Source organism: Maniola jurtina, chromosome 15 (assembly GCF_905333055.1).
Source record: "Maniola jurtina chromosome 15, ilManJurt1.1, whole genome shotgun sequence".
In the NCBI taxonomy this organism is placed as follows: domain Eukaryota; kingdom Metazoa; phylum Arthropoda; class Insecta; order Lepidoptera; family Nymphalidae; genus Maniola; species Maniola jurtina.
In genome coordinates this window covers 6,065,047-6,091,159 of record NC_060043.1, presented here as the reverse complement: position 1 = coordinate 6,091,159, position 26,113 = coordinate 6,065,047, and the positions used below count along the sequence as shown (strand labels likewise).

Here is a 26,113-nt window from a genome sequence, read left to right as displayed (position 1 = left end):
AATACTTAAGTAACTAGCCGTAAGTTCAATATTGTGCTTTATAATCGAGTGCGCTAAAGTACTGCAGGGTAAAGTAGTGCCTATATTAATAAAACAAGCGTGTACAAAAATAATAACGCTATGAGTAGTATGCATTTATAGTCATCAACCACGTTTAAATGTAACAAATGGTCGTAATTTATTCAGGTCACTTTACCCACTCGCCCCCTCACGTGAGAACGAACTAAAATACGTATCGGGAACGACAACCGTGCCGCCCCTATTCTGCTTTATTTTACATTGGCTTTCTTTACAGCTATTTTCTCGCCCTACGCTGCGCCCTGAAATGTTACGACGGGCAATTAACCCGACAAAGCAGGCAAACTTGGAAAAATTAATGGTGCCATCAACTTACAATATTTATGGTGTAGTTAAAATCTATGCGTTTTTATTTAAAAATATATATCTTTCTAAAACAAACAACCCTTTAACTTGTTGCCTAGTCTTTTAATTACATTCATATAACATTAAACGAAATAGCCGACGAAATAATTTCCAAATTTATTTTCTCTAAGCTTAAAATATAATTTACACTTGGAAAGTTATTACTTTAGTAGCCTTGGATTTACGCTTTCGTGTTAATTAAGAGGTCATAAATCATGGTGACGCATGACAAGTTTATTAATGAAGGAAAACTCGAAAAATTCTCGTAGTAATATTAGTCCTAGCATTGTATGAGACAACTTATTTCTTACTGAAGCAAATTAAGTACATAACTGCATTTGTTTTGTAGCAAATGTAGGTACCTACTACCTATAGCTACTTATTTACAAGGAACAAGCTTATTTTGCTATAATTCACTAGAACTGTAAGTATTATAACCTTAGATGCAACGTGCAGTACCTACCTACGCATTATATGCAACACCCACCCTCAGACTACAAAAATGCAGGAAAAGTAAGAAAAAGCAAACAATATCGCATCACCATCATACATTAGGTTTCAAGTGACTAACGTCTTTATTATTATTATTTAAAGAGTCCCCTCTTCATTGATCTTGATGATCAACTTCATGATTGAACAACTGCGTGAAAGGCCGAGCGACAACTTTAAAAAATAAATATCAAACAGTAATGAAGATCGATAGTGTATATCCTATAGGAAGCGATACGCGTATTAGAATGTTTTAAAGTGAGTGAAAAATTACCCTCGCAAAGGGCATGCATATACTTACCTAGGTTATCTGTAAAATATTGTGATTAGAGACATAGCAGCACTAATAGCTCTAGTGCAACGGTGCATGTCGATTTACAAATAAAGAATGGTTTTTCATGGGTTTTTCAAACTGTACTTAAGAAACTTTTATAATAAAGGTACCTACCTCATTCAATATTAGGCCTCATAGTTTTCTTTAGTTACAAGATAACTAGATAACTCGACCAGGCTTTGCTTGAGTGGAGCTTCTGAAAATCTTTTCTTAGTGAGTTGTACAAAAAAAACCTAGGTGTAAAATCTCAAATTCTAGATCCATTACAATTTATAATATACTCACTCCACTCAGTGTATTTTTTTATAGATATTAAACTTTGGTATAGATATTATAGCGGCCTTCGATTACTGCTACTGTTTACCCTTTTTATCCATCTACCCTATTAGCTGTGCTATTAGTATAGGTACCATGTTATTAACATGATTATCATTGATGTATTATTATAATGGTATCAACGAACCGCGTTTAATGTTTACATAAGTACAAAAACTACTACAATTATTTTAGGCAACAGGTAGATATTGTTTATTTTCACATTATTTTCTGTTGGAACGGTGTCAAAACTTTTATTTTTATTTGCATTAGGTTGATAACAGAGGCTTGATAAAAAATTTCGATATTTGTCGGTCTTCAATGGGATTTTTGACATTAAATAAGTAGGTAAGTACCTAGGTAGGAACGCTTCTTCTATTGAGCTAATTTACCACAAATTAAAATTATTGCCTTAATTGGAACAAAAGTCGGATACATTATTAAGGTGGTTATTATGACTGCTGCGCTGTTACTAGGTATTTAGATTAGAGCATGAAGAGCAAGAAGCATGTGACATTATTATCATTTGATCAGTACAGTCAATAGAATAAATTAATAACAACAATTTATGTAGAGCAGTCACATCATGTGATTTTACTTTGATGAAAGTATACTAGATAAACTATAGATTCAGTTTATCGAGTTATCAGCGTGAACCGTGCACAGACAGACAGACAAAAATAAGTACTGTTTTAAGCTCTGCGTCGGTAGTAATAATTGATGAGAATAATGCTTCCTCTTATTGAAATTTTCAAAATATATTGAATGCACAGAAGTTGTACAGTTAGGTACAGTTTCATTACTAGGTATACCTACATAGATTCCTTCTGCATAAAGCACTTATCATCACAGGGGCTTCTTTCAATGGGGAAGCACCTAGGCAGCTATATTTTTATGCAAATGTATGCGTGCAGTACGCATATAATTATAATTATGTAGGTAATAAGTATCAACGTATCAGATATCAGTCTGCTAAGTCTAGAATAAATGCGTAGAATATGGTTGATTTAATTAAGTTAATGATAATATTAATTAATCGAATTTGTAATTAGTTAAATGATGAGTTTTGTAGTGTTTGTAACTTGTTATATCTACAAAACCTTGTAATAATAGCTACGGCGCTAAATATATGCGCATAGATTCTACTAAACTTGTTTTAATTATTATAGGTACATAAATAGATATGCCATATTAATTTATTCTTAAAATCGATCGGTAAATAGCAAAATACTTGCACGCATATTATAAATTCTTATAACGTCCTATACAGCGTCGTATTGAACCCGGAAATATTGCAAATTTCGAGGACGAATCATGCAAATAGCATTTAGTAATACAAAATACATTATAGTTCACCGCCAAATTAGATCTTTGTTACGATTCGAATCACATCTGAACATTGTATCGTTCCAATAAAATAAACGCCTTTTTTTTTGTGACAATGTACCGACCTGCTAACACACTAGGTACTTCTACAACCTACGTTGATGCCACGACTTGTCTGAAGTCCGCGTAGGTTTACGTTTTTTAAAGCCTGTGGGAACTCTCTGATTTTCTGGGATAAAAAGTCTCGGGATGCATGCAAGAAGCTATCTGTGGCATGTTTTGTTAAGATTCAAAATAAGTTTCAGGGTTACAAACTTTCTTATTCATAATGAATATGCGGATAATTGTACTAAGTACCTACTAACTACTTACTAACGTACATGAGTTTGAATAATAGTCTTACTGATACATATAAAAAGACATTGAGCTAAATTAATTAGTGTACTTACATAAACGTGACTTACGACGTTGTATTTGCCAAGGTAGACGGCATCTGAATAATGTTTCCGATATTGCCATTTTAACATGAATAAAAGCGGCAGTTATTCTCTTATGTCTTCTTATCACCATACAAACTAAGCGGTTTGCCTTATTTAAAAAAATATATAAATCATTCAAGATCTTCGTACAGGTTCACAATCTCTTGATGGAGCATTGACAGAAACTAGACCTGATTTTATCAGTTTTATCAGTCGTCGTCGTCGCAAGTGTGTCGATTTCCTACTTTAAATTAAAATCACCATCTGACATCGTGACTAACGTAAATCAAATGTTTAACAATCTATTTCTTTATGAGCCTTTAATATTATCTGTAGACGTGACTTCAGAGAACGATTTCATTTTACTATAATATATTACATTGTAAAAGGTATGTGAAATACAAATTAACAATCTCTACATCTACGTAAGATATTTCAATAATAGTTATAAAATGTTAATCAAATTCAAAACACAAATATATAAAAAAACATAGATACTTATAAGAAACCTACTCGTTTTTTTATTCTCTAGGGAATAAAATTTAAATAATTTTATTCAAATGCGTAAAATACTTAAGTATTATGTAAATAAAAAGCAATTTAAATGATCATAATGACCGTGACCGTAATTCGGATTTTTTTAATAAAAAAAAAATTGAAGCTGCTTCATGTGACTATATCGGCATTATGTTCCAGAAAATGGCTCTTTACTGCGCGATAATTACTTTAATGATGACCCTACAGCCTCCATGGAAGCAAGTCGAAGAGCAGCGAAGCGAGGCTGTGTACAATCTCTTCCGACAGAACGTCTCGAGCATTCGGGACGAAAATTCGTATTCGCTCAAGCAAATTCGACTAGCCTATTAAAAGACTGATCAAACTCCAACTTAAATAAATCAAATAGTAAAAAAAAAACTGTTCGATTTTAATTTGTACTAGCTGACCCGCCCTGGCCTCGGTCGAGTGGAAAATCAGGACCAATCAGCAATTTTGGACATCCACCCAGGTGTCTAAAAATCCTGAAACACGTTCTAATCAATTTTTAAATTTATTTTTTTCATTTACGGATTTTCATTTATTTCATCACTTGAAAACCTCCAACGTCCCCCTGTTAGCTGAGCTATACACTATCGCTTAATATACAATATGCCCTGGTATTTTTATCTACTCAGTGCATTTGTCCCACGTATTACTTACTCACTTTATCTTTGGGTCCTGTTGAGCTAAAGAATGCGTGAAGAGGAATTTGTTTTCTGTTCATGACTGTTAAATGTTAGATAGGATAAGTGAAACAATGCTCTTAAAATAGCAGGCAAAGTAGAATGGCTATAGGTACATTAATATTTACCCTATTGCAGTCACAAGCAGTTCAAGTGAATCGAATGGATTTGCCTTACGATTTCGAATGGCGCGATCAACTGTGACCGAACACGATTAGAAATGTCGCTGACGACATTCATAAACAATATTATATATTTTATTCTGATTTAAACAGAAGTAATTCGAAGTTTAAAATAACTTTTGAAATAGTATTTACCGTTAATATAGTTAAAACTGTCCGCTTTATAGCTGAGAACATTATGAAAGTAGTGGAAACGCCAGCCCTTGTAATTTTACTACCTCTACTTATACAAGTACGATTGCCGACCTGTTTTTGGCGCTGATAGCAGCAGTGAGCAACATGTGAGCCTTTTCGGAACTTAATGTGGGTGATATACTGATAAGGCATCTGTATAGTGCCAAAACAAAGACCATATTTTGACATAAGGTGGCAATTTCAATTCCCGGTACGTTCGGACTTTGGTGGGGTAGGTAACAAAGCGGCACAAAAAATAACTATCATTTTGTATATTTCTTTTTTTCGTTTTATTCCTATTGCACACCTTATTCAGCAGACTTGTATAATTATGCCCCCTTCAGCATTCCTACAATCACAATTGTTGATTGGCTGAAATTACGGTATCTTTTCTTCAATAAGAAGATTATTTTTCAGAATATTTTTACTTTCTAGATACCAATACTACACAATATCGTCTAGGTGCAGGGATGCCCCAAGTGTCGTATCTTCGTCAAGTAGGTACCAATAATCAAACAATCAAATAGAGGATTATAGAAGATTCGAGTATAACAAACACTCTTCCAGAACAAAGAAGTGTAAATAAAATCTTAATCTACTTAAGTATATAATAGATATGTTTGATATACTCGTAGATAACATTATTACATATAGCATTAAAAATAATACCAAATGATAAAACGGTATTACGAATAGGTAAGTACATATTTATTACCTTTATTATCTGCTACGATATTAGCCAGATTACAAAGATTGTTTACAAAACAATGCAAGTACGCATATATTTATGTATTTGTAGCGGTAATAGCTAGTAAGAGTTCTAGAAAATAGGAATTTCTAAATCCCCATTGCTATATAGCACTCATCATTGAGGAAATTGCATGGATTCATTGCGTCGTAAACTACCTAGGTACTAAAGAGATTTGTATAAAACATCATGGCTACGCGTAAATGAATCTCAGCACTTGTAGGTAACTATTATCTAGTTACAAGGCGCAATAAATAATACTAAAGCAAAAAAAAAATGTAATGGCCGCCTGAACAGTTCGCTAATCTTGTTATTCAATTGCTGCATTGTGAATAAAAACTCGAGCTGGGTTTAGCCTTGGCCTAAGTTTTTATCTATCGTTAGCACTAAGGTGCAATGAGGTTGTAAACAGCACAAAATTTAGTAATAATGTTTTTAATTGAAGTTTATTTTAGGAATTAATAATGCTTGCTTAATTGAGAAAATTTATTATCATTTTAGGCTTATCTCAGAAAAAGTGAGAAGTCCAGCAAGTATTGGACCCTTGAAGAAAAACAGCCTGACAATTTTATGGGATGACTACGATAACAGTTACTTTTGGTATTTAACAGGGCTCTCTCCGTCACTCGTTTCATACAATCGTAGTTCCAATTTCATTTGAAAAGTAAGCAACCAAAGTCCATGAAATTTTGCAGACATATTCTAGAAACTAATATCTGTGTCTGTGGTGTTTTAGATTTTTCTAAAAATATGTAGTTTTAAAATTACAGGAGCTCAAAGATTTGTATGAAAATTTTTAAGACCGCGTAACCATGAAACCGAATATTTTAACAGAAATCTGGAAAACCACAGACATAGATATTAGTTTCTAGAATATGTCTGCTAAATTTCATGGACTTTGGTTGCTTAATATTCAAATGAAATTGGAACTACGATTGTATGAAACGAGTGGAAACGAGTGACGGAGAGAGCCCTCTTAATAGGTACCTAACCTTTACTGAATGGCACAACATCTTTTGCGAAATATCATTTCAAACAAGCTTTCAAGCTTCGAAGCTTGAATAGTAATCAAAAGATAATCTCATTTCAGTATTCATTTTGAAGTTACTATTGTTTGACTAGCCACTAATCTTCCATTAATTAAATAAGCAATTCATTTAACGCTTGGAATCTGTTTTTCTATACTCTAGGCTCTAACCCAAATCAAAGCTGTTAGTATCAAATAGCTATCAATAACTTCTTCTGATTTACATTCTAACTAACCTCTACATTTATTCGATTAGGAGTTAGGACCTTGCTCTAAACTAAGGGGCAACTCCTTTGATGCCTCAGACATGTTCATGAATAATAAAATTATCAAATCTCACAAACTGTCACTTACATACTTCGCAACAAGTCAATATGGTAAGCTACTATTGGAAAGAGATGGAGTAGATATTTGTAATACAGAGATACGTTAATTATTTCAAGTAATTAATTATTACAACCAAGACTGATCGGAAACTGGTTTGATCATATTATTAGACACCAGTTATAAAATTTAGAACATACTTACAAATGTTTTCTATTATTACGTAATTGGTTTACATCTGACAACAATCAAAACACTAGAAAGTAATTGGCTCAAAATATGCCTATATATTTTGATAAAAATACATTTTGGCTAGCATGCTACATGACATCAAAACTGTCATGGCGAGTAGGTACGTATCTTTATCATTAGTACAAATGAAGTCAATAATATTGAGCTAAGGATCTTGTAACCATCAGGGTATATTTTATAAAGAGGAGCAGGTTTTCACCCTTCGTAAAGTTGGTCTTACAACTTATATGGTCTATATTCGGGGTCTACAATACATTATTGAATTCAACAACCCTATACCTACTATCCTAGTTCCTAATCTTTCTGAAAAATGAATTCCCCGTGTGTCACGCCATAACTAACGACTGGACCAAATTGAATAATTCTTTTTTTGTTGTGTTTGCAACTTTTAGGATAAGATTTATATGGAAGATTTTTTTCGAAATTTTACGGGAAAAGACAGTACCGCCTTGTCGTGGGCAACAGCAAGTAATTGTAGCTGTTGCTAGTAATGATTTGGATGTTTCGATTCAGTTCTATTCAAAAATTGTGGAATTTTCAAAAAACCTATACCTATTCACGCGGACTCGAAAGGCTCGGGTACCAATAACACTGACCGTTACAATATTTAAAAATATATTGTAATAATTTAAGTAATCATATGGAAATGGGGGTTTCTAGTGCATGAAAATTACTTATATGAACGTGAAAAGGTACGACATAAATAAAATATCAAATTAAGGAACTGAATTTACGAAACAAAATTCAAATAAAAAAAAAAGAAATAGCATTATTATTATTTGATAGCGAATATTCCAAAATCACAATAAATTGTAACTAGGTAGGTACATGAAATTTCTTCTATTCCTAGAGTGCAACTGGGAAACTTGGATCATACAAAATTATATGTTTACCCGTCGTTATATAATATGCGTAAAGTTATATCATGTCGAACAACTAGCAACCCGCTCCAGCTTCGCACGGGTAGCTTATTATAACGTCGAAACTCGTAAGGATCTCATTTTTTTTTAATATAAAATAACATAGCCAAGGAACTCAGAAATAATTTAGCTTTCTACTGGTGAAAGAACTACCAAAGTCGATTCAGTAGTTCCAGAGATTATTTCCTGCAAACAAACTTACAAGCTTTACCTCTCTCTTTACCTTTCTCTTTATGATTAAGTACACCTATTATAGCTTGTAGATGGGTATATTTTTAGTGAGGTAATTTAATAACTGAAAACACTTGTTTAAATAAAATATCTATTGAATCAATCGCAAAAAGAAAACCTCCTAATTTCAATAACTTAAAATACTTGTGGAGAGGACCTACCTCTCATAAAAATATCTTGAAAATCTTTAAAGGCATGTCTACAAAATCAACGTTGCCCACAATAAATTAGATTGTCGCAAAAAATTAAAGCAAAGCACGTCCAATGACAGCAGCGCCATTGTAAGCGCCAGTTACTTCACACGTTGTAATTGATGAACGATAAAATCAATTACACTTTTTTGTATGCTAGGTGATGAGTACGGGTAGGTAATATAGGTACATATTATTTTAACAGTACTAAGCTTACTCGTACTGAATACCACACAAATTATAAAGCTACAATTAGAATTTCTATAGGTCAGTATTTTTGCAACATAAATCTACTGGCAAATATTCATCAAACATGCTATGTAGGTACACAGATAATACTTTTGTCGGAGAATGCGTCATTATTTTGGTCAGTTTTGGCATCACTCCATAAGTCGGCGTGCTCTTGAATCTCAGCGATTCAGATGATCAGCTGCGTCTGTGAGTTCGACTAAAAACGAAGTGCGAAATAGTGAAGGACACGCCGCCGGTTGCCACCGAGGCCGTCAATACGACATTCGGCGGAGCGAGAAATCGAAATGCAAACGGCCAGACTAACTGGTTTCAAATACTTATTAAGTTATTTTAATGTCAAATTCAATAAGATGAATTGAGATGAGTTAAATATCGTGATCGTTGTGAGCATTGTCTGTCTCATTGTGCCGTTCTCATTGCAACAGAGCACCTACATGTCTCAAGTTATTGTGAGAAATAGATATTGCAATTCATATTGGATTACCGACTCGCAGTGTGGTAAGAGTGTCAAGGTACGGGACTGCAGTAACTACAGCTATATGCATTGAATTTTGGCGCTTGATCTTATAGTGTCTTATCAGCCGGGCGATTTAGAACACTCCGGTAAGTTTTCTTTCGATTTCAATGAAAAATATATCGTATCAAACGATAACTTACCGAGTCGAGTGTTGTGAATCGCCCAGTTGTTAATTAAGTCTTTGCATTGGTTGTAGATTTGTCTCAGTTTTACGACATTTTGAGCAAATTCTAAACCTTGAACAAAAGTTGCTCGACAAGTGTTTGCAAAAACAGAATATTAATTACACGATTAAAAAGTTTGCTTGCCAAGAACCGGACACTGTAAACATGACCATTCATGATGCTGGTGACCCTGGTGTTCGCGACGCGGAACTACATTCTCTCTTCTGAATACCACGTTCTTAGTGTTGCGATCTCTTTTTACTTTGTTCCAGTAAGTAAGAATTCCCTTTACCTTATTAATTAGCATATCTACTTTCAACAGTGCATACATGCGTTCAAAAAAAATTACGAAGAATACCCTCAAAAAGCAAATAAGTAGTTTTCATCAAGGTTTATAGAGCTACGTTTTGGGTATTTTGGAAACGGTTTACTTAATTACTTTTGAAAGAAACTTGTTCTATTGGTCCTATTCGAAAGTTAATGAAAGTTGGTTTGCCGGTACAAGGTGTTTGCAATCATGAAGTGCATATTGAGGAATGCTTACCTGCACCACATGAGTTTTTCCAAAAGTCGTAGAACTTACTGCACGCGCACATCTCGATCGAACGTCACTCAGCACTAACGCAATTTATTTTTAAACTTCACTTCTAAAGTTTCGCAATGTTTCAGCCCGTACGCATTCGCACGATTCAGTAAATGTCGACGGCCGGGAAAACTTTATATATTTATAATACGTCTAGTAAACAGTCGGGATGTAAACAAGTTTAGTTTAACGGCTTGGATCGCGGTCGCCCTGTACCGTTGAAGCGTAGAAAGCGCGGAGTGGCGGTCCAGCGAGGTGGACAGTCATCGTACCGGACGGAACGTCTGTGTGGACAGCCGCAGTGGGCAGTGGTGCGCGCGTGGCGAGCTCAACAAAGCGCGGCGCGACGTGCTGCCGATGCGGGCGCCTTTCTGCGACTGCCGGCAGTAGCCTGTAGCACGGCTTCATCCGTCACTCCGCCGTACCTCTAGCTGATTCAATCGGATATATTCAACCCTGAAGGAAATAGACGAATTTCGCTCCTCCCTGATGAGATTGTTACCATGATGGAACTGACGCAAATCTTCGAGATACATTAAATCGAATATTTAATACGCGTGAAATTGCAAGTCAAGACCCGCTATCCACCAACCGTGCCTCATTACAAAAATATCACGTAGGTATGACAGGCTGGAAAAGCGACGTTATTTTAATATCAAGCATGGCGTTTCCAAATATTTCCATACAAAAGAGTTCAACGATTTGTTTATAGCTGTTGTATAAAATTGACTGTGTTTTATGTTGAGATTTTATGGTGCTTTACGATACAAAATATTTCATGTTTATTGTACCTACCTCATATCTATACTAATAAATAAAATTGGAGTGTCTGTCTGTAATTTCGAAATAACTACCTCATATTAAGCTCATATGGTTATTTGAACGATACCAACACTGAATCACACGTTTTTAAAATTTTTGTCTGTCTGTCTGTCTGTCTGTCTGTCTGTCTGTTTGAAAAGGCTAATCTTTGGAACGGCTGAACCGATTTTGACGGGGTTTTCACAGACAAGTAGAGGATTGACCAGGGTGTAACATAGGCTACTTTTTTAACCGACTTTTAAAAAGGGAGTTGTGTTTTTCTACCTATGTACACCGAAATCTCCGAGATTTCTGAACCGATTTGCGTAATTTTTTTTTAATCGATAGAGGAACTTTGTGACATTGTTTCATAAAAAAATTGGATTCCAACTCCTCAATCCTGATGCTGCAGAGGACATCACCATCACTACTGATGGTATTTAGAAACCGTCGGTTATAAATTGATTGATATTGAAGGTATCTGTACCAAGTAAGGACTTTGTCGTTGACCTCGAGGACCCAACTCCTCAACCCTGATGCTGTAAGGAATTGAATTCCTAAGTCCTGGTGATCCCTCGGGATTTTTAAAGGATCATCCGTTTAAATGTTTTTACGTGGTACAGAAACACGTTGCATCCCGGGGAATACAAAAGTTCCCACGGGATTTCAGATCCTAAATCCACGCGGGCGAAGCTGCGGGCATCAGCTAGTATATAATATATGGTACATAGGTTTCCTCACACATTTTTTATTTTCTCTAATACTTATTATAAAACTTGATAAGTAGTAAGAAATGTATTAGATTGTAGAATATTCACAAGAAAAATGTCTAAATACATACTAATATTATAAATGTGAATATTATAAATCTGTTAGCTTTTCACGGGCCATATCCATTTTACCGATTATGACAAAAAATTATGCAGCGATTATGTTGCATCCCGGAGTAAGATATTAGGCTACTTTTTGTCCAAATCGGATATTTCTCAAAGAATTAAAAAAAACCTAAATCCATGAAGTGTGAAGTTACACGTATCATCTATGTAGTGCAAAGGTGGTTTGTATTGTATTCCGGAGACATACATAGGCTACTTTTATTCCGGAAAAGCTAAGAGCTCCCACAGGCCTAGCTTGAATTCCGGAGACGAGAGCTAGTTTTTATCCTGGAAAATTAAAGAGCTCCCATAGGACTTTTAAAAACCTAAAACCACGCGTTCGAACTCACGGGTATTATCTAGTAAAAAATAAACTCTGAAAGGCACTTATTTAGATACCTAATAAGAAAATATTCTTTGCTACATTGCGATTAGTCCAAGTGAAGCCTTAGGATTTACAAATGGCAAATAAATACCTAGTTATAAGGCCAAAGCCAAGGTGGTCGTTGGCTACATATGGATTTTAATTGAGATCGCTTAAGTGGTGAATTCCTCTTCCATATAAACCTTGAAAATAAACTACCTTATGGGTCAATTACCGGTTTGTTTCATTGAAACTGAATGTTAGATAGGATCTTAAAACTTACGTTTAGTAGATACGAGTAGATATGACGTTAATTGATGAATTAATTAACCTGAAAGTAGCCTGTTTGTTTTTCACCAACTCTAAAAAAGGGGCGGAGGTTTACAAATCGATACGTATTTTTTAATGCAATCTCGTAGCATCTAAAAACGTAGAGATCTGTAGAGCTTGGCAAATAGGTAGGTGTAGAAATATTATGAATTTGATAATAATATAATTAAACTTACAGATCTGATCTTTATTTACGATAGAATAGGTAAGCTACGTTTGAAACATTTCTCTAAGTTTTAAATAGCAATAATTATAAAAGTGATTAACTGAATCACTTTTATAATAATTGCTACTAAGGTTCCTTAAAGTTAAGGTTACGAGATTACAACATATTATGTACAATACAAAATATTTTCTTGCAATAAGTATTTCACTAGTACCTTGTTGTAACTGTGTTCAACGATCCATCCTTTAAGTATGTACAAAAACACTTAAATTGTTAGCACACAAGTATTTTTTTCAATTGAAAACAGTTTACCAGAAATCATCTCTTCTATCTATGTTCTACTTTTCTATAGAAATGACCAGCCCAATTGTCCTTATCCTTTATCCTGTTAAACCTTTTAACAAAGGATTGACCGATTCCCCAACCCAGGAGTTTTAAAATAGAGCCATAAGTATATGGATAAGATAATTCTTTTAAAAACATGACAAATATTATAAGCAAACACGACAATGTTACCTCGCATGTAGATTTTAAAGTGTTGACCACTTGGGTTGACCATAAGTGTAATGGCGGCCGAATTCGAGGGCGTCCTAAAGGCACGCCGGCCTTTTACACTTATAACACCTTCCTAGGTCTACGTTCTTGACAGATAAGCAGTTCTAGTGGTAACAAAAATCTATAAATAGTGGTTCTAGTGGTAGTGGTTATAGTAAAAGTACAGAATAGTTATTACTTTTAACTTCTTCTCCTTTATCCCAAGCTATGTGGGTTCGGCACAACATGTCTTTTCTTCTACTAACTCCTGTCATCCATCAACACATAATTTCCACCCCTTTTACACACATATCCTCTTTCACGCAATCCATCCACCTTTTCTGTGGAATAGTTAATACTTTTAACATCAATACTTATTAAGTAATACTAACAAGTGTAAATTAGAAAAAAACTAAATTAAAATCGGTTCATTAGTTTAGGAGCTACGATGCCACAGACAGATACACAGATACACACGTCAAACTTATAACACCCCTCTTTTTGTGTCGGGGGTTAATAAAATCGGTCAAATCGAGTCGGACTCGCGCACGAAGGGTTGCGTACCATCGTACAAGAAATAACGATGTATTTATTTTTTAAATTTTCATAGCAGCCATTTGGATATTTTTATCATTTGTTGTTATAGCAGCAATAGAAATACACATTCTGTGAAAAATTTTACTCTCTACCTATTACGGTTCACGAGATACATCTCAATGACAGACAGACCGACGGACGGACAGCAGAGGGTTATAGGGCCCCGTTGGCACCCTTAGGGTACGGAAGTCTAAAAGTTCAAATCACCTCTGACAGGTCAAGGTTATATTGCATTGTAATCGGGATCGAATCCATAACACAAGTGCAAGTAATATCAATCGTATGACTGAGATCCCTACACCGGCTGAGAAGACATAATGTGATCACATAATATTATGGTATTCTTCAAACGGTTGAAGAAACATCTCGATTACGCAGGCTAGGCTTTCGAATAAATGAAACCGCATTCAAATAGGCCTACTACCGAGAATGGGTCTCGTCGCATGCAGAAAACTTTCAGGCTTGCTAGTTTTACCACGATGTTTAAGTGATATTTAATTGCTTGTTAAAACGCACATAGCTTTGAAAAGTTACAGGTTCCTGGAATCGAACGCCCGACCTCCTGATTAGAAGGCGGTTGCCCTAACCACGAGACTATCATGGATCATGGCTTTTTAATACGCGTGATAGGTACCACACGTTAAATTCTTTAGCATCGGGGATTAAAAAATAATAATATGTATCCAAATGCCGGCATTCGGTTATTTGTTGGTGGTTTGTTCAACAGGATACAGGAAGAAGTCTTATAAGTGAGGTGAGCTTCAGTCATGTGTTCAACCTTCGAAATCCGATATTATGTGGGAGGTGATTGACCATTTCATTTTTAAATATTGTAGAATCTATACTTAAAATACTAGAAAATGAATAAGTAGATAGGTGCCTTTTTAGAAGAATTAGAATATTTATTCAGTATTCGCGTTATTTATTTAAATATTTATTTAAATAACGCGAATACTGAAACCCACAGATTTATCATAGAGTAGGAGAAACCGTTATGTTTCAGTTTATCCAAGTGTCTCTTGTACATCAGATTCTTGCTTCAAATTGACTTAAAATTTCGAAGTTTTTTATTGAGTCTAACCCTTTTTTGAAGTCGTTTTCTCTAATCCTTGTCGGACCTGTACCTACTCCCGCGCACATATTATGATCCGAGACGATATCTTAGTTACCTACTTATTAAAAATCCGTGTCCTAAAAAAACCTAATCAATTATAAAAATAGGTATAAAAGTGTGTCTGTCTGCTCATCTGTCCGCTACATTTTCAAGGGTGATCCGCTTAAACGATTTTAACGAATCTAAGCTACTTTTGTCCCGGAAAAATCAAAGAGTTCGGCAGTGAAATTTATAAAACCGAAATCCACGCGAACGGAATCGTGGACATCAATATAGTTATATAATAAGACAGAAAATAAAACATCTCGTGAGTTGCGGAAAATGTTTAATGAAGGTCTCAATAAAAATAGCTCAGATCAATGGTAATTGAAAAAAATCCATAGTACTAACGCAACAAGACGCACTTACGTAGGCACTGGCAAGGTCGTGTACCTATAGTTTACAATATAATGCGATCTAATATAGAAATCGGGAAGTGTTATGACGTAGCTGTTCACACCTACCTAACATAAGGCCTCTTGTGCACGTGATGTTTTGTTTCAATAATAAAATTAATAACACAATTATGTAAAATTACTAGAGTGCCCCAACGGTTCTCAAAAACTATCGATCATAGAGGCATGGTCCCAGAACTGAAAATGTACAAGACCTTGGGCCCTTTGGTGAGCCAGTAAAAAAATATAGTAAAAATACAATAGGAGCCCTGACTGCATGAACTCGCTATGAGGTATGGCTGCTTTGCCACAGCAAGCTCTCTTCCCAATATGTATTTATTTATTTTTTGGACTCAGGTTGGGATTTGTTGTCGATACATTTTTGTAAATTGTATGTGTTCTAATCTCAATACATACTACTATAGCACATACTCGTACCTTTATCGATATCAGTGCAATAGAACATGAATTAAAATAACAATTAAAGATATTGAATGAGTGCGATAAGTGATAATTAATTGTTATTGAAGTAAAGATAAGGTTATTTCCCGCTTTCTAGAACGATAGTTCAACGCAATGTCGAGGACAGCATGACCGCGTGGAGTAGGTACGCTTACTAATGATTTTAATATATTTATTTATTTATCATTGGTAAATAAGTAAATGGTACCTGAATCAAACTTTTGGTGAGCAACCTTAGAGGCACTTCGATTATTATATGTTCCTTACAGTTTTGAGTATTTATGATTACGTACCTCAAAAGGAAAAAACTGATTCTGATAGGATCACTTTGTCTATCTGTTTGTCTGTCTGTCCATCTGTCCGTCGTGTCTATCAAGAAAACTTATAGGGTACTTCCTTTTGACCTAAATCATGGAAACCAGGTAGGTAGGTCTTATAGCACCAGTATAGGAAAAAATCCGAAAACCGTGATTTCGTGGTTACATTACAAATAAATTAAAATGTGTTCACGAAAAATTTATTCACTAAATCACATATAGATGGCGTAGTCCGTCATTAACTTGCAGTGTTCTACATAAAAGTGCTAGGTACTTATCCGACTCGCACTTGGCCGATTTTTATTTTGAGAATATGTACAGTTCTTATAATTTTTTGCTCAAACTAAAATATTTTATCGGTTGCTCAGACAATGGGAAAAACGGTGATTCTCTAAGGGTTCCGTTTTTCTTTTTGAGGTACGAAACCCTAAAAGGACTCGGGATGGGTTTCGAATTTGTAACTAGTCGGGCTTACATCTACTAACCGCGTAAGTGCAGCATCTATATATTTTACAAGATTAGCAGTTCCGGCTAGTCATGTCCAGGTAGAAAACATACCTAGTCACAAACTTTCAGCTTTATTCATGTACCTCCTCATTTCCTACGGGATCTCAGGCCAAAACCCAATGAAAGATTAAAGGGCTAGACTAAACAGTTACTCTGCGATTAGTGCAGCACATAAACAGAGTAGTAAGTAAGTGACGACAATGAACCTTGTTATCTCAGGTTATCGACTTGACTGGAGGTGTTCTCTGACATCTTGAACAATATTATTTTGCTTATCTGTTAAATATTTATTAAAGTGGGTAAATAGTAGAAAAAATACATAGTTTAGGGTCTTTTTTTTATTCTAATATTTTTAAGGGGCTTAGGTGTCCTATATGCCAGCCCCATCGGTCCAATCTAAATTTTTTTTTTTTTTTTTTTTATTTAAATTAAATTATGTAGTTATAAACCTAAAACTACAACAATTTGAGGGAATCACTGACAAATTCATAGACTTTCATTGCCGAAACGCTCAAAGTTAAAAATACAGTTGAAAATGCCAATATTGATAAAATTTAAATTTAGTTCTCACATTAGTGTTTCTCTCAAATTGTGATTCCCGAACACATGCCAGTAGCAAGTGTGAGGCATCATCTACGTTATCACATACTTTACAATTGGGAGAATCCCTTTTCCTCATTAAGTTTAGGGACTTTAGTTCCCAACTAGTTCCTTGTGAAATGTTCTGAATGATAATTAATGAAACTTGTATTGAACCGCTGAGAAGTCCTACCAAATTATTATTTTTACCAAAATTGAATCTGTTAATAACAGGAAAGAAATGAAAATGCGTGTATTATAATAATATTATGTAAGCAATATGTTTGGTTGAAGGTCTGCTTGTTGTTAAGCTATCACACCGATCGCCATTGATTTGCTGTTACCCGATGAAGAGTTCGCGATCCTCCATCTCCGAAACTACGTATTCATCAGATTTCACTTTTACAGGAAAACAACTTGCTTCCTCCCTGCCCCTTACGGGATTTAACATTGACAAAATTTTCATTCCTAATCGCAAACGAACCGCATTTTTATCGAGGTGAAAACTGTTCTATAAAAAATAACTCCGAGTATTAGCTACGAGTTTAGTATGCCAAGTTGCGTCGATGAAGTTGCGTTATCAGCGTGATGCACGCACTGACAGATAGAAAGACTAATTTAAAAAACCGTTTTAGACTCTATTCCCTCAAAATAAGTACAAAAATCGTCCAGATACCTAAAGTTTGATTAAGTAAGATATAGATATACCTACCGCCTTTTGGAGTTCCTGAGCTTTCCAATAAGAAATATGAGCCGGGAATTTTGTTTTAATTTACTTTTGTTGAATTTTGTTTTTATATACATATAATTAACGTACAATCTACTGAAAGAGTATGTAATTTCTTCTTTTCCACTAAAAGATAGTGTAAGTACCTATACACAAATGGAAAACTTATAAAAGTTATACCTCACCTCTTTGGACGGCATTGTGTTGACAGGGTGGACCTCCAAAAATAACAGCGTGTAACGACGTATCGCATGTACAATCTGGAGATGTTGGTCTTTCACTTACCTGTAACAATTTAAAACAAGAATATTAATATTAATTATTTCATTATATTTAATAAGGACTCGTTCTCACTTTACAAGGTTTCATTGAAGTTAAGCTTTTTAGGCGGAGGTTTGGTTTGGAGACCTAATTCTCAACAAAAAGTGTAAACAGCTAACGAACACGGGACGAAACATGAAAGACATCTATTGGCTATCTATTGGCTATGTGCAATGCTATGTGTATTGTTTGCCATACTATGTAGGTAATGAGTGAGACAGAGTCAAGAGAGAGAAAATGCATTAGCTATGCAGCGCATTTTATAAAATAGATAAAAATACATTCATTAGTTGTTTACATGTAAATTATGTCCTATATACATAGATTCGGTTTTGTTGGGTTTCCTACGACACTTCACGAGTTTTTAATTATGTTACTTAAATTCTTCCCAAAATCGTACGTAAAAAAAATTATGACTTTCAGTTCCCAGTGCTAAAATATTTAAATTTCAGTTTGCAATAATATTTTTGTTGCTTCATATAAATAAGTGGACTATGTATTTTTGGTAAGTTTTTTTGTTAATCTATTTCCATACTTAACCTTTTTAACTCTAACCGGTTTTTGTTTTTAAAACTAAAACTTTTCGCTATTTTTGTTAATGGAAACTGGAAAGAACTAAACAGGTTGTAAACATCCATTAATTATGACTCGTTATTTACCTTTGTGAGTAGGCAGGAGGCATTAGTATTCTGTGACGGAGGTGTTTGTAGGTAATTTAAGATAACGATGGAATTATTCGTGAAAATTTGTTTTTCAATTTACTTTTAATGCATATTTAGTAGAAAGACAAAGTGGTAAAAATTAAAATGTTAAATTATTTTACTTAATTACTATTGAAATATTAAAACTTATTTCAAGTTATATCAGGACTTATTATTAATTATGTTCATCTTTTTTCTACATATACTATTATAAAAATCGAATATAATATGGAGGTCGAAAATTCAAGGTCAAGGAAATTATAGAGAAAGTTGTGGAATATTGGGCAAAGCACCATAGTGGTCCGCGTGCTTATGCAAAAGTGTAGTTAAGTATCAGCTATAATAAATAATCCAAGAAGTATACCATAACATCAAGTTTTGAGTATGAGAATAAAACGCGTCTATCGGTGGTGTTCAGAAGAAATAAATTGAATTCTCGTTTGAGCTACGGATTCAATTAACCCTGCTCTGTTTGTTGTGGTTGCGTTTACAATGGGATCTAGGTTTTATAGGAAATTAACAAGAAAAATTCTTGTTTACTTTTCAAATGCACGTCAGTGTACGGCTTAGTACCTACCGAGACATAGATTTACCGATGAAACTGTACTCAGGGGACATTTAGGATATTAAATACCAACTCACAACAAAGTGGGAACAAATCTAGGACAGTATGGGCAAATTTTAAATCCAAGGATTTAGGAGACCCTTTGATTTAATATTGCCTTCACATAATACATTTGTTTTCCGGTACTGAGAGACGAGAGTACTGGACTGAGAGTGCTGGATAGTGCTATTACTAAAAGTATTCTGCGCCTATACTATATTATTTTAAATTTTATTATATCCTGGGGCGGGGGGCCATTGTGAGGAGAGTGAACTTAAAAAAATTTGCGAACCATTTCACCGCGAATATAGCCTCATCTGGTGACAAAGCTGGCTCCTTTTTGTACGCAAAGGATCAGTCTGGTTGTCCAGCGCGGAAATGCAGCATATTACGCGCACGTGGGCATGATTAGTATTACAATAAGATAAAATAGCTTTAAGCTTTATTGTAACATTTTTACACGGATTTTAAAAATAATAATTTTCAGTTAAATACCTACTATTTCGTAACTTAAAGTTTATGCTCTAGAGTACAAAAATATTGATTTTAGGGTATTGAACACAAATAGGAACAATATTAATTTTTTGTAATCACGCATGTATAAAACAATATACTTATCATCAAATCTCTTTGTTATAAAAGGATCTACTGAAAGTTGTGTCACGCGAGATTCTACCTGATAGACAGTAGGTAACCTAGTGGCCAGTGCTCCCCGTTCAGTGACCTGAATTGCTTTTATCTACTCAAATGTTACAGGTTTACAGTACTAAAGGCTGGGCAGCGAGGGAACTATAAATCGATATTCATAAGTAGTCAGGTTGCTAACGTAGTAGGTACGTAGGTAACTTAGTTAGGTTTGGAATTATTGTTGCTTCATTCAGGTTACCTATTAGATTTACTCTAGCTAGACTGAAAATTTGGAGGTTCTAAAGTTTAAACTACTGTCATGACATGACCTTACGGCCGAAATTAATGAATACATTAACCAATTCTATGTAATATCTCTAATCTGTCGATAATTATCGATAGATCCTCGACTCCCTTCTGCGGTGTTTCCATTAGATTACAGCATGGGGTTATGCAGGGGCGGACCAACAAATTCCTGAAAGGCCGGCAACGCATTGGAGGTTCCACTGGTACTGCAAATGTATCACTTTACATCATGTGCTTGCTCGTTGGCTCGCTATTAAAAAAAAAAAATATGAAATATAACAAGGTTGCTTGGCAACTTATCGACAGATTATAGATAGATTGATATTACTAATTTCTGCTGTAAGACTTGGACTAATGCGGTTAATTTAGCAAGTAAAGCACCTCATCGTCAGCCATTTAAATGGGTAGCCAGTTAAAAATTTCCCAGCTTACTGTGTATTTGTTATTCACTATTAGGTACGTATCGCCTGCCCTTTCAAGATATTACCCTCTCGGTGTGTGAGTCTGATTCGCTGTTGGTTGGTTTTTTATTAATTTTGAGTAACTTTGACTGGGCGCAAACTGAGGCTGCTCCAATAGTGTAGGTCAGTCCGTCTCCGCTGAGGCATCTTAGAATGCGAAAAAAAACCGACTAGAATATAGCTCGTCTTAAACATCATGGTACGCTCTGCCTCAAGTTGAGGCGGGCAGCGTCACTATTTAAGCTTCCTCAGGTCGAGGCACTACGCTCGCGATCAGCGATTTTATCTCTGGTGCATACGAAGGTTCCACAAAAGACAGCACCGGGATCTTTTCTAAAATTATCCCCCTTTCTAATCGATACTTCCTGGTTATCCGTGCCGTCTAGACAGCCATATACGGACCTACTCTTTATTAATACTCGCTACTACCTACATTTTAAACGACCGACGCATTAGGTGTTGAGATGCTCTTATCTGCTGCTCTACTAAAATATTATCTTGATACATCACGGTAAATTAGACACATGCCCTACTTTGTTGAACAGTAAATCTATATCAGATTATTTTAAGAAAATGTCAAAAATGAATTTACGTTATACATATTCAGGTTATATTATGTACCTATCTTGTTTTAAGTACTAGTAGTTTCTTGCTGGTATTTCTCGGTAGGAAAGGCATTCCGAACCAGTGGTAAGATGCTCTTGACGATTCAAAAGTATGTACTTGTAAAAGTCTAATTGAATAAAAATATTTTGAATTTGAATACTTACTTACTTTAAAATTGCCGTCAATATTTCATTAGGTACCTACGTAATAACAAGCGTAAATCTATACTAATAAATAAAATTGGAGTGTCTGTCTGTAATTTCGAAATAACTACCGCATATTAAGGTCATATGGTTATTAAAAATAATATATAACACCCCCGACAAGTGAAGGTTACAACTAGAAAAGAGCTGATCTTTCAAACGGCTGAACTGATTTTCTTGGATTATATAGCTAAGAACACTCTCGATCAAGCCACCTTTCATACAAAAAAAACTAAATTAAAATCAGTTCATTAGTTTAGGAGCTACAATGCCACAGACAGATACACAGATAGGTACACATGTCAAACTTATAACACCCCTCTTCTTGGGTCGGGGGTTAAAAAATAATGTTGGACGTTCGTAGTGTTGTTGGACTTTTTATTTGCGCAGAAAGCTAATTCGACAGTTTAATTTTTTTTAACTGTTTTTATTAATTTTATTTGTATAGATGTCAAGATGTACAAGTTTATGATTAATACTGATGAAGGTTAAAATTATTTATTACTAAATAAAAAAGATAACGTACCTATATATTTACGGACTTCCGATGACAGACTCAATTTTATATTCTTATATATTTGATTTTTATTTTTAGTTCTTTCTTATTTTGCTATAGGTATAGACTTTTAAAGGTAATTACCACTTACTTTTTTTACTTTAATTATTACAGATAATTACCACTGAATAATAATAATTTTATCTTACTTAAAAATATTTTTAAAATTATACTAGGTACTTCTCTTTTTCCCTATCTAGACCTAATGATAAATAGCGACCTCGAACTTGATCGATTACATTCTTATAAGTAGGTATTATTACTAGGTGATGCCCGCAACTTCGTCGGCATAAGATTAGGTATTTTTAAAATACTATGGGAACTTTGATTTCCGAAACAAAAAGTAACCCTTAAAGAACGCTCTTCTCCGGGAGCTACTCGTATCTCTGGACCAAATTTCGTCAAAATCGGTTAAATGGATGGACTGTGTAAAACTAGCAGACTGACAGACAAACTTTCGCATTTATAATATAAGTATGGATACAAGACAGATACAAGAAGAGAAGGTTACCCTTACCATTAAGTCGCCTATCTGTGAGGTTGTCTTCCTCATCCCACCACGGCTGATCTTGCAGCCTTCGAGGCTGCCTTTCAAAATTCCCATAGTACTGAAACTCCATCACTAAACCGTTCAGTCGTTTACTCTCGTGAATGAAACTTCGCTTTAGCACGAAGTAAATCACAGACACCACGTTCTGCTTGATGTGCACGACATACTGATTTGTTTATAACTCGAGACTCAAATGAGATAAAGCTGAGACGACGACCGACACTTTATAATTAAAATACGGTTGCAATATTATGTTCACAGGGCCACTGATATTGGAGGAAGAGTACGGCCGCGGTGGAACGAACGATATTGCCTTGCCTGCCCGGCCGGGGATTCTAAAATGTTTTATCTGCGGTGTGTGAACGAGCGCCTGTAAACACTATCAGGCGCTTTTGCAAATAAGAAAATTCATTTTCAAGAGACCTGGTTTACTTTATAGAAGGTGATATGAGGAGAGATTTGGGTGTTTATTTAGTAGACAGAGTATTTTGTGAGCTTAGCTATACTAACGCGGCTGCCCCAGTTTTAGCACCTATGTGTTGATTACCAATGTTCATTCAGGCTAGCAACCGGACGGGTGAGATCGTTGGGTAAGTTATTAAAACTATCTACGAGTAACAATAATTCTGTGATGATAAATAATGTGCTTGTAAAGTGAATGGCTGTGATGGCAAAGAATGTAAATAGCCTTTCACTGTCCTAGTCCTAGCTCACGGTCACATACCGCGTATCTTGTACCTAAATGAAAATTATAGTCTTGTATTTTTCTGCTACTAAATTTTCTGGAACTTCCGGAATCCGAAAATATCTGATTTTTCAAAAATAAGCATAAGTGGATAAAATTATATCTAAGATAGATAATATTGAATGGCAATTTTTAATTTCTTCTCATGAAGTAACTAGGTATATCTACGTAGGTTTAAAAGTATCTAAGCCTACGTAAATACTCGTAATAATATGTTGTACCTACCTAATGATTAACACTTTCGTTTAGCACTGAGGGACGATCGCATTTGTAGCAATTTGATAATTTTAACATACCTACCTTTTTTTTTAAATTAAAATGGATAACATGTTAATTGACGTTATGTTAATTGGAAATGAAAAAATTGAATTACAATTATGTTAATTGGAAATATTAGCTGACGACCTCCCTATCGCAGTGGCAAACGCTGTTGTCTTATAAGTGGGAGGTCCCAGGTTTGATTTTAGGCAGGGGAAATTTGGAATTTCATAATTTCTAAATTGTCTCTGTCCTGGTCTGGTGGGAGGCTTTGGCGGTGGCTAGTAGCTAGTTACCACCCTACCGGCATAGCCGTGCCGACAAGTTATTTAGCGTTACGGTACGATTTCGTTTTCCTATGTTTTGTTTTGTTTTGTTTACCTTTTATATTGTTTCTGATAAAGAATTCGATGTCCTCTTTGAAGCTGTCAAATGTATGAAAAACGACTTGTTTGTTATCCTAGAGATAAAAGAGTAGATACCTTCTTAACTGTTGATATAACTAATCTTCTCCAATAACCTTATGTTCGTAATACTCTCTCAGTTCATTCACATTAATTGAGTATATCCATATTCCATTCTTTCTATACCTACTATATAATATAATATTACAGATAAGTGCGAAATTGTGTCTGTATGTCTGCTAGCTTTTTACGGCCCATAAAGACATAGGCTACTTTTGGTCCTGGAAAAGCAATGAGTTCCCAGTTCCCACCGGATTAATAAAATCGTTAATAAACGACGAAATCGCGGTTATTATCTGATATTACAATAAAGTTTAAATGGCAAATGAAAAATTTTTTCATATGCGTTAATGTATTCCTTACAAAAATCCTGTTTATCTACCCATAAATCTATTTACCTACGCAATAGGTAGGTACAACTTTTAAAATTTTAATGGTCTTTAATTATGAAATAATTCTATAAATATGCAAATGTTATCCTAAAAATAAATAATCATGTTTAGTTAACATTTTAATATCTATTCAAGTTTTATAACTATAGTGTGGACAACGATAACGCGATTAATGCATATAAATTATTTTTAACTATCAAATAAAATAGACGATAGGTCAAGATGACTGCCACCTAAATAGTAGGTACCTACTTAAAATGTAGTTATTACTGCAACATTTGGTAAAAAAGTAACATTTAATTATGCTTTAGGTACCTAAAATAGGTATGTATGTTCAACTCCTGAAAATAATATCAAAGTAACTAAATAAAAATACAGACCGTATGTATACTGAAACAGTACGTACCTAAGTGAGCATAAATAACTTAAAAGATGCTTAAAAGATTTAAATTAACTACAAAAAATGAAAAAGAATATAAGTATATAAAATGAGTACTTATGTGAATCTGTGAAATAAGAATTTGGTTTGATTAAAATACATAATAGATATAAGTACCTAAAGGCAAAACGTCTTAAAGTTAAAAAAATAAACAATTTAAGTATACTCACAGTGGTGTTGTTATTATTATTAAACAATCCGAACATAGTATCGGTTTTAAGAACGTCTTTTTTCAAATCAAATAATAGTGCAAAAACAATTACTAATAAAAATATTACGGAACCCTAATATATAAAGACTCTGTCACGCAGACAAAGTTAATTTTGAAAATAAATAAAGAAGGCACGACCGCGTGAATGACTCCGTGATACTACTGACTGCTTCGAAACGAAATTGAATTTGTTCTGAAACTAAGTATCACAGTGCAGAAATACGAAGATATCATGCTTTAAGCCTTAGTCAAACCCCATTAAGTCTGATAAAAGATTCACATACGTACCTATCTACCTATTTATCTAAACAACGTAGACGCTACATAATTCTTTATGTACCTACAAGACATCAGCAAATATATAACGAGTACTTGAGGTAGATATGCCCAAGTTCATCAACCGCACATACTCGTACCTACCAAAATATGATCTGTAAGCTACAGGTTGTAATTTTTTAAATTCTTATGAAAAATTTCAGTAGGTGTGAATGAATGAATGAATATACCTACTTTTATAGTACACCACAAAATTAATACAGAAAAACACATATACAAACATTAGGTCCCTAACTACGTAGGCCAGTTTGGGCGCTACTTCGTCTAGCAATTACCACACCATTCCTCTGTCTAGACTCTAGACGACTTCGTCGAACCTCTGTATTAAGAAAACTCAAACTTACTCAGCGAGTGGCGGAGGAAGCTATCCTTGGA

At 34.6% G+C, this 26,113-nt stretch overlaps 1 protein-coding gene across 5 annotated transcripts in view; it reads right to left on the bottom strand.

Moving 5' to 3' along the window:
- Window positions 1-26,113, bottom strand: part of LOC123872489 — a 77,466-nt gene that overhangs the window by 46,477 nt on the left and 4,876 nt on the right. The window contains exons 1-2 of one of the 5 annotated variants that reach the window (XM_045916784.1): window positions 25,362-25,588; window positions 18,144-18,243 (exon numbers count right to left, since the gene is read on the bottom strand). The exons of 1 other annotated variant lie outside the window; for it this stretch is intronic. In XM_045916784.1, the coding sequence (XP_045772740.1) occupies window positions 18,144-18,243; window positions 25,362-25,397 (136 nt within the window). In that variant the 5' untranslated portion in view covers window positions 25,398-25,588. Of the gene's footprint in view, window positions 1-10,112; window positions 10,541-18,143; window positions 18,244-22,860; window positions 22,997-25,361; window positions 25,589-26,113 lie in introns of those variants that run through there. 3 more of the 5 variants (XM_045916785.1, XM_045916786.1, XM_045916788.1) reach the window with 3 other exon arrangements.